General features: G+C 41.9%; 1 protein-coding gene across 1 annotated transcript in view; it reads right to left on the reverse strand.

The window, feature by feature from the left end:
- Positions 1–505: 505 nt before the first annotated feature.
- LOC135496133 (uncharacterized) overlaps positions 506–10,336 on the reverse strand; it is a 64,676-nt gene continuing 54,845 nt past the window's right edge. The window contains exons 2-4 of the mRNA XM_064785274.1: positions 2,118–2,372; positions 1,677–1,805; positions 506–1,405 (exon numbers count right to left, since the gene is read on the reverse strand). Coding sequence (XP_064641344.1) covers positions 506–1,405; positions 1,677–1,805; positions 2,118–2,372 — 1,284 coding nt within the window. The remainder of the gene's footprint in view (positions 1,406–1,676; positions 1,806–2,117; positions 2,373–10,336) is intronic.

Here is a 10,336-nt window from a genome sequence, read left to right on the forward strand (position 1 = left end):
AACTGTGGAAATATCGTGGCTTCCCTGACTTGTTGATGATCTGTTTGCGCTCAGAATGTTCATTGTGATCCAATGCAACTAGTTGGGTCCTTGCAACCATGCCCTTGTAAGAAAAATGCCTGCTCTTTGGCATGTATTTTATCATCTCTGAATGACACACTTCTAGTATTCCTGTGTGGCAGAAACTACTCAGTTGACCATCATCTGCCAGTAATCTCTTGTCATTGACAACAGTTGCCAATGCTTTTAGTGAAGGAGAGTCTGGTTCAAGTCATTTCTTTTTTCTAGACTCTTCGTCTGTGAGGGGGGCATGGTTACAAGCATGAAACATGGTTTTGTCCCCCCATTCATGGATATCCTGGACATGATACAGGATGGATGTCCATATCTCTTTCAACAACACAGGGTCACCCTCACAAGAGGCAGCTGAAAACCAGATGATAGCCTTGATCCATGGACCAAGAGGCCGACAAGCGGCTTTCTTGACAGCTTTGTTCAGTTTTTTTTAAATGCTTTTGGCAAAGTGCCAGACGTCATACTGGTGGTTAATTTCTTTGTAATTTGTTCGCATCATCTTTGAAATCTGGGGGTGGCGGTCAGTAGCCAAAACTCCAACTGTAATTTTAGAATGTTTTAAGCTGTCAAGGCAGTCGATGAGGCGCTCTTTCTCCATGTTGCAGCTCTTCAAATCAGGTCTAACCTGTTTTAAACTGAAATCAATCACCTTCTCATTGGCGGCCCCCATAACGGTATATGTACCATACTTGACACTGTGTCCAGGTGAGTCACACCGTCCATCGCCAATGACAGTAATTAACCTGTCCTGCAGGGCCTGAACAAGCTTGGACCTGTGCTCTCTCCAAGCTTCATCTACCACAGGAAAGAGGTACAAATTATGTTTGCCATGAAACGTTGATTTTGTAATAAAGCGGATGTTCATTAGTTTGGCAAATTTCATTACAGAGGTGAAAGTATTTCCAGTGAAGAGAATTGAGGCAGCCAATGAAATGTTCCCAACTGGAGCCTTGTTGCAAACTGGCTGGGAATGCCAGTAGAAGACATGGTGGTTTTTGCAAACCAAACGAAATGTGACTAAAGAGCCACGCTGAATTCGATTCGTACAAATAGTTCCAAACTTCTGGCCACAGTCCGGACAAGTGCCATATGATAGGAATATTTCTAATAGTTTACCCTCGTACACAATGAATTTCTCCTGCTCAATGTAATCACCAGCACTATTGGAAAATTGGTCCTCGTTTAATATATCAAAGTGTTTTGCAGAATCATCCACCTTCCTCGCTGTGGTAGGAAGCTCGAAGTCAGAGTCGTCACTGGTAACATCAGACTCTGAGGTAGCAGCTAGTGCATCGTCTACATGTAAATTACTTCCTGCTCCAGGCAGAAGCTAGAACATAATTTTTGGTTTTAGTTAGAGACAATATCAAGAGCAAAGCGATCACTCACATTCTGGGGGGGGGGGGGGTATTCATGAACACATTTAGCTCCATTATACCGTAATGTACATGTACCAGAAAATAATGCTTGTATAACAAGCCAACCACATACCTACACATACATCACATGCACACTGTTTGTTGGTAATGGTAAGTAAATTCCTATTCCTCAAAGCTAGGAAGCAGCATTGGTGACAATGAGTGTCATTGAGAATAACTAACCTGGCATGATTGTAGCACACCTGCTGAGCTAATATCAGGACTAGGCTGAGGAGGTTGCAAGTCTGCTTCTCTTGTACCTTCACTGCTTGATCTTGGTCGGAAAGTGGAATCTTGATCCGGTTGATTAGCCTGAAAAGTGGGAAATGTCGCATTACTACAAGTACATCAAAGCTTTTGAATGTTTTTATTACTGAACAGGTATACTGTAAACCCATTATTTGAATCAATAAATGGATTGTTTTTTTCTTTAGTAATAGTATATTCATCATTTGGGGTACAGTAGGATATTCTGCATTTGCCTCATTGTATGCTGTATGCTTACTGCTAATGTATACAGTACTTTGAATAGGTAAACATGATTCATTTCATGAATTACCATGGTTATTCTATTTCTATTGTTACATCCAAATCTTTAGAAGTTAGGATTCATTTTACAATTACCTTACTATAGGAATGATCATGCTGTATGACCTCCACTGAGCCATACAACATGCCATCTATCCTCTGCATGAATGCCATATCCCAGTCTGTTTGGGTATCAACATCATGCTTCACTGGTGGTGGGGTGGGGATGACATCGGCATCTGGTGGCGTGGGTGGCTCGGTATAATTTTTTCTCCTTTTCTTCCTAAGCGTTGGGGTGTTGCTGACTTCACTTGCTTTGCTGGGGCTGTCTTGAAGTAATGACTGTACAATCTGGAAGTAGAGCAGGACTATTAGTAAATCAATGTAAATACACAGTAAAAGTATATACTTGAGTGGCTGATGGAGCGGTGAGGGTAGCCCGCAACATGCCAAGCCCCATGTCTGTCGGGGTATGATTCATATAACTAAGGCACACAGGCTATGCCACAGACTCAAAAGTAGGGGGGCTAGTGGTGGTACTGGTAGTGGCTTTTATATTATCATAGTGCTTTTGGCAAGGAAAAGGTAGGTCGGTTTAGATTTCCATGGTTTTGCTGGTCATGCTGGTCTGAGCCTAGAGCCGAGAGACTGCATATTCTGAAGCTCTAGGGCTTACTCTACTGCCTTCAATTAGAGCTAGGCCCTTTGTGAATGTTTTTTCTTTTGTCCAGGTCAGCCCGCCGAATCGCATGCAACCATTTCCTAGAAAGTTCTTCATCTTTAAGTGGCCACTGTTTAAATCGAATTCCACTCGTCACACCGGACATATTCCCACATCCTGGGACCATGCATCGAGGCATTTTTCATTAAAGCAATCAATATATTACGCGAATGTCCAAATTAAACGAAATTAGAATGATTTAACTGCGTGAAATCTTGAGAAATGCGAGAGAGATGTGAATCGCGAAGAACAATTCAATTCAATTCAATTTATTTATTACTCAAATACGCCCTCTAGGGGCCAAAGGTAATACAAATAATACAGTTGACTGAAACAATAATAATGTAAGCTGGCAGGGATTATCACAATCAAAATTTCCATCTGGATAATTATGATGTCATGATGTATGATGATATGTATATAGTACAAAATAAAACAACAATAAAACATGCAATAGTTACACAATTATAGATCGAGAAGATACTATGAATGATTTAAAACAGAAATAGTGAAATCAGTGAGGCAATGAAGTAGCTCTAAGTTGGAAAAAATCAAAGATGAATCTTGCAGTGGATGTTGTTGGCTGATCAAGGATTTTCCTGATTTTCAGTTCACTACACGTGAAGAAACGGATATTGACATGGATTCACACACTGTGCACGCGCGAAAAGCGGTGACAAGCCCATAATATGCACGATCGGTGCTTCGGAATTTCAGCAAATCACTGCCATTGCACACACCGAGTCACCACCGAGGGAAATTTGACTCAAAATGGCGGCGTTCATGTCAGTAAAAAAGGCACTATTAATATCAATTTTTCTTCCTGAACTATTATATTTCTTCCACTTTCAAAAGGTTTGTGGTAAAGAGGAATACTCATTTATTATATTTCCATTGGTTTCGTTCAAAAAGGCTGCCAACGATTTATTCCAGGAGCTATCCTTCAAGAAAAAATGATATGCCTTAGACAGTCATATGCAGTGGGGGTTTCAGTCAAAAGCAGTGTGATGCAGTCATTTTCAGTGCACTGCCTTTCGGAGAGGGTGCATTAAGCAGAAAAGAAATTTAAGCTTGGAACTCACTCTATAATCCTTCTGTATTTCCAGATTTGATGCTGAGCGTCCAGGCTGTGTTTTCTATAAGGAGTTTTCAGACTCTGAGGAACAGATCGTCTGTCTCTTGAAGAATCTGGATGAACCCCCTCCTCTTGAGAGACCGGGAGAACAGCTTCCCCCTGGACTTGACGAGAAACGTCAAAACTACTTGTTCAAGTCCATCCGAGAGTTCTGCACCCCTGCTGCAAAGGACATAACATGCCCCATGCCTGTAAATCTGATTACAGAGGAGGAGGAAACTAATGGACCATTGGAAACTGTTCCTGGTAAAAAACGTCGTAACGTCAAGAAGTAGAGGTAACTTGTGAGCAAACATTCTTGGAAAACTGGAGTTGGCTTGTGTTGACGATGAACTGTTGGAAACTGTTGCTAGTAATAAAACGTTGTAAAGTCCTGCAGTAGAAGTGACTTGTGTGCGGACATTCTCGGAATACATTCTTGGAATACTAGACTTCCCTTGTGTTTGTAAAATACTGAAACATGTCCCTTTTTTGTGAAATTGTCTGGTTTATCAATAATTAATAAAAAAATAATCAATCAAAAAAATTTTTTAAAGATTTTTCTAGGGGGGGGGGGGCATTTTTGACCATGTGACTTTGACACTGGGCCTCAAGGTCAAGTATCGTAGCATTTTTCTGGAAGGATGGAAGTTTCCTACAATACCCAAGAGAGCTTTACTTGGTAATATCCCCAGAACGATGCATTTTTGGTTCAACTGTCCCCTAGCAAAAACTCAAAATTTGGCTTCGGTCACGGGGTGACTTAGTGTTACGTCATGAAAAGGTTAAGTGCCAGTCCATGAGAGAACCATGCAATATCATGCAGAAGTGGCAAGATGGGGGGTCAACAGATTTGGTTGCAATTTTTACCATGGGCTACACTGGGGGAGGTATGAAGGCTGGTGGCTTCGTTTGGCCATACACCCTATGGTTCCGGTGTACGACCATTAACCCTTTCCTATGCATTATCTATTAGAAAATACCTCCAAACTAGACCTATTGTAGCTAATTTTGGCACCAGTTCCCCAATTCTTGAATACTATTGATGTGGAATTGAAAGATGGGGCCTTCAGCCATATTATCCATAATTTTTATTTGCCCCAAAATATTCTTATAGGAGGGTAAGGGGTGTCCCAAAAATGCTCTACGCCCCATTTTTGAAAAATGTGCCATATTTGAGACAAGATTCCTCAGCCATTGCAGGTCTTTGGCAAGTGACCTTTACATGGATAAAGCTTACTATATTGCTTTTCAATTAAAAAAAAAAAAATCCAGGGAACTCTTCCGGTTTTTTCGCAGCGGGCCCGACTGCGCGTCCCTCCGGGGTCCCTCCCGGAGACAATATAAAGCATATATCTCTGGATCCCCTTATGAATCCCTCCCAAAATATTATTTGAGTATTAGTGAGACCTTTAGGATATGAAATTTACCATTTCCCCTGCCCACCCCTCAATTTTAATCCCTTTGGGGCCGAGTAGCCCTTTCGAGAGATAAGCGGTTAGGTTGGAAACCGTCCTGCATGCAACAACAACAGCAGTTACACAAGCATTGCACATGTTATCAGGTCATGTGCATGGATGCAGCATGGAGGAAGAAAGAACACTTCAACGAAAGTGCGGTTTTTCTGAAATAATAAAGGATTTCCAATGTGGACTGGTAGGAAGTTATCCTCATGACACTTGTGTCCTCCCATTGAAGCAGTGCAAGAAAGATGTGAACGCTCATTTGAGCCGTTGTTTGACTCCAAATCAGGCTGCCCAGGTCAAAACAGAATGGCAGCTGATTGCACTCCGTGCTGGTGTGTTCGATATTGACAGTCCTGTGTTGGACACCACCATTTGTCCAAAACACAGGTACCAGAGGAGTTTGTTTTGGAGTTCGTCCAGGAAATGTCCACACCCTTTACACCCTCCCAAATCCAAGGAAAAGCCACGGAAAGCTAAACAATATGGAGGAGGCCAGGTCCATCCAGAGAAGTCTAAAGAAATTTGGAACCAGTGGGATGTGCTTGTGCCTGTTGGATCAGGTAAGGCAGTGCCAGTAGTTCAGTACATCTTGGAACATGTTAGGCCTATTATTAGGGCCTTAGCAGTGTACTGGGCTGTTATATGAATACATGTAAGCCTAGGCGTTGTGCCAGGCTCTGTCAATCCAGGACCAGGCCCTAGTCCAAGTAAAAACTTGTCTTATAGAGCTTACACTACCCACCATTGACTACAGTAGGGCGCGGAGAGTGATTGGTCTCACTAAACGCAAGTCAGGACTCACATACTGGTACGGTAGGCCTAGTTTGTTTTCATACTACATGTACTAGTGGTTGGGCACAACATTTGTTTGTCACTTTATGAGGACTGCTCCTGATCCATTCAAATCGTGACACCCACATGTAGGCAAAATTCACTTTATGCCAACTTATGGGGTGGTATTGGGATTGATTGTTTTCAATACTTTTCTTCTCCATTTCAGTTCTCTGCAAAAGTTGTGTGGCTAGACACAAAGAATACATGGCTAATTTAGAAACTAGATCAAGTGCAGCGGAGATAAGTCCAGTACGTGCAAATGCTGTTTATTGATAAAGACTGTGGTGATGTGGAGTTGTTGGAGAAAAAAACATTTTCTCATGGACAGGCCAGAGAGGATAAAAGATTCTGAGAGAGGGGGCGGGGTTAGCAGCTCTTTTAGTTTACGTGTGCTGAGGTCCAAGTAAATGTTCAAATTTCTCTATGAAGCTGTCACAAAGCTTTTGTGTTTCTAGGCATCAGTTGCATAGATTATAAGTACATGAAAAATACTGGCTATCTGTTTGTAATTTTCAGCCTGCCTCATCTACAGTTTCGTTGTCCCCTGTCTCTGAAATTCAACCTGAGAAAAATCGAAGGAACCTGATGGTACGGAATTTGAGGTATGTGTTCTTAGCTTCACAGTCTAGGCACAACAATTTGTACCTTATTATTTGATAAATAATCAGTCAGATTTCCTTCAGTGAATCCAGGTAATTTCCCATCGGTGCAATGTAAGGAAATTTATTATTCTATAATAAATTGTAGCCCCAGTAAATGACGCGACATCTAGTGCAAAAGGAGTTGAGATACTCTGATCCTAGCGTACGCTCTAGTCTGTTGTTGTTAAACCAGAGCTCGTTTAACCTTGGCACCGCAGCCCTTTAAGCCATCATACATGGCATGGGCTGTGCTAGTATTTTAATCTATTAGCCCATGGAACTCACAGTTTGCTTTTCAGTGTTTTGACTCTGAGTTGTAAGGAAGCTTGTTTCTTTCAGGGTGGAGATGGAGAGGACCAGAGTTGGTGAGTGATTTTGCCTGTTACTGGGAGTACCGGTAATGGATCATCATGCTCAGAAGCTGATAATGTTATCATAAAGGTGAGCATTGATGCTAGGTGAAAGAGGTACAGCCAATGTGTCCTGTGCAATAAAAATACATTTTGTAGGATGACTGCTCCTAATGCTATGCTGGTGAGTTGCAGTGAAAATCTAACTTGAGTCAAATTTGGTTTTTCATAGCCGGCTTGCAAGGGAACTTCGAGGCTTTATAGTGACAACACGTCCATGGACCATTTCATTGATGCTATGCTGTCTTGTTGCACACATAAGTAATTACTGGTGTGGCCATTTAAAGTTCCTCTTTCATTTCAGGGTGGCCACTTTGCTTTCTGGAAATGGTAGCTCCACACCAAGTACAGAGACTGATAATGGTTGTGATGTGATGGATGTGACTTGGGAACCTACCCCAGCGCCACAAAATGTCGAACTGGCAACACTGAATAGTTTCCTTGCTAAAGGAGGATGTGCTCCAGTAGATGGTCAGCTCGTCACTGCCATTGACAGTGCCTCACAAAGAACCCTACGGTATTACAAATCGAAGGCAAGGGAAGCACTTGGTCTAGTTCTTCATCTTCTCACACATGGACAAGAGGATGAATTGATGGCGTTGGTCCATCCTGCACCATCGGTAGTGGATGACAGTTTAGCTGCTTCAGTCGTGAAGTGCTACAATGAGGCGGAAACATGGTTTACCAAAAGACAAATCCTATCCATCCTTGCTACGAATCGCACTAAAGCACAGTTGCTAGTTAGTTTCAAGATTTCATTAGCTGTTGCACGCAGTTCAAAGGATTGGCATGTAGTAGTAGGCAAGCCCTGTTGGTGTATCCCATCCTCATTGACGACAAAATTGAGCATCATTACCGCCAGTCCCCACCACTCTATCAACTGAACCCCTCAGGCTATGCTGTATCAATAAGTTCTGTTGGTTGATAAGCAGGGTCATGTGTGGAATGAGAGGTATGAGAAAGGACAACTATCACAATAGAATGACCCTGGTATTTCCAGTTGTTGGAACCAGATTACATCTTACATGAACATGTACATGCACTTGAACTTGAGTGACCTGCTCATTGTCACTCATATTTACACTGTGCATATACATTTTGAATTGCTATTGTTGAAAAAATACCTAGTATTCAATGTCTACCTTTTTGCAGGAACTAATCCCAGGATTGACTATCTATAGAATTGACAAGGCAAGAAAACACGCTACTGAAGTTGGTCAAGCCCAACCTGTGCATATGGAGCCAGTCACCCGATCCCGTATGGATGAGGCGAAGGTGGATCACTTCCTCGACTTCATCTCTAGACCAGAATTTCTTCAAGATGTAGCATATGGAACTCGTACCATGAAGCTGAGCCATTGGGAGAAACTGGAGATACCAAATGTTGTGAGGACTACCATCGTGTCAAGACTCATTCAGTTGTACCTAGCAAACTGCGAGGAAATTGGTTTTCAACCACTGAAAGGAAGCTCACTCTTCTCAATAATTCAGGTAAGAATGCCAATTACAGGTATTTGGAGTTCGACTTCCAAAGGTAACAGCAAATGCAACTCCTTGGCAAAGATTTATTTTGAGTTCTTCTGCTGTGGATTTGGAAATTGTGTTTGTCTGCCCAAAACAAGTTGAAATCCAAGGGTATTCCGTGAGAAAGTATGGGAAAAGTTGGACCGTCTATTGATTGAAAAAGAGGAGAAGTACATCCTAGTAGTATTATTGAATATATGACATGTTTAATGACACTTCTTTCATGTCTTTTTCCTCACTTGTTTACATATTGGTTGTAAAATAAAATTGTCTTTCATTCAGGTGTCCGCTGCATCTCAAAAAAAGTCCCTGGCTGGATTAGACAACATTGCCGCAGAAGGATCTCAAGCATTCGATACCCTACTCAAAGTTTTGGAAGTCCTTGGAGACTGTGGTATGTATAAAAATGTAAACACTGATATGGTTGAGTCTTCTGCATTATTCAGTCACATAGGCTGCCTAAAACTGATTGTAACACATTGCCAAGCCAGCTATACCCATTCGGCCAAGCCAACTATGCCCATTCAGTTTCACTTGTACTCTTTGTTTTTCTCAATCTGCTAAAAGAAAACATAGGCCCACATGCATCAGTCAAGCACTATTATATTCATAGTGAACTCAAAAGAATTTCACATGCAACCTGCTTATCAAATTAACTTTTTTTTCACATTAATTTCAGGTTATCCACATGCAACAATAGAGGACTTGAATGTCAAGATTCAGTCTGCGAGGGTTTACCTAAAGACGGATTTCAAACATCATGTCAGCGAAGCCAGCCAGTGCCCTGACCACTGTATCATGTATGCCTTGGGGGATGGTACAACACCTTGCAGCCACAAACATGATTTTTCATGTCAACGATGTGACGAGATATCGTATATATTTGATACCATCGAGTCAGCCTTCAGCGATTCAGACGTGTCATACAGGTATGGATATTTTCTTATGCCAAGCATGTTCTGTATGCCTAGGGTTTGTGTTGATGAATGACATTCAATGCCATCATGATCTTCTGGCTGTTTTCTTGATTGTTTCCTGAACCATCATACAACTACTTGCCTTACATCAAGTTTGATTCAGTAGCACACACCTCTGAGAATAAGTGTGTGGTCATGGACTTTCTCAGGAATCAAACAGTGATTTGTCAGTTCCAACAATTTGCTGCCTGATGGTGTGTCTCAATCTGTATATTGTTACTGTGGTGTAGAACTCAATTGAATGTCAAGACCCTATCCCAAATTTCAGGCTCAAAGTAAACACTGCCTGAGTGACTTATGCCACCCCATGCTTATGCTTGTGCTAACGTATCATGCGGTCTTGTTTTCAGATATGAGAAACAGAGGGAAGAGCTTCTTTTTGATTTTGAAGCGGCAAAGGAGAAGATCATTCAACTGAAGGCACATTTGCTGAGGGCCAAGAACCAGGAGAGGGCCAAGACCAAAATTCTTGATGAGCTGCTGCCAAACCAATGCTTGATGACCATGGACTGGGCAATGAAATTCCTACCGATGAAGTTCCGTGAGGCCCAGCAAGACTGGTTTGCTAAGAAAGGCATCTCCTGGCATGTGTCTGCGTTGGTGACAAAGACAATGGAAAACGAGTACC

This window comes from Lineus longissimus, chromosome 11 (assembly GCF_910592395.1).
Source record: "Lineus longissimus chromosome 11, tnLinLong1.2, whole genome shotgun sequence".
Lineage (NCBI taxonomy): Eukaryota > Metazoa > Nemertea > Pilidiophora > Heteronemertea > Lineidae > Lineus > Lineus longissimus.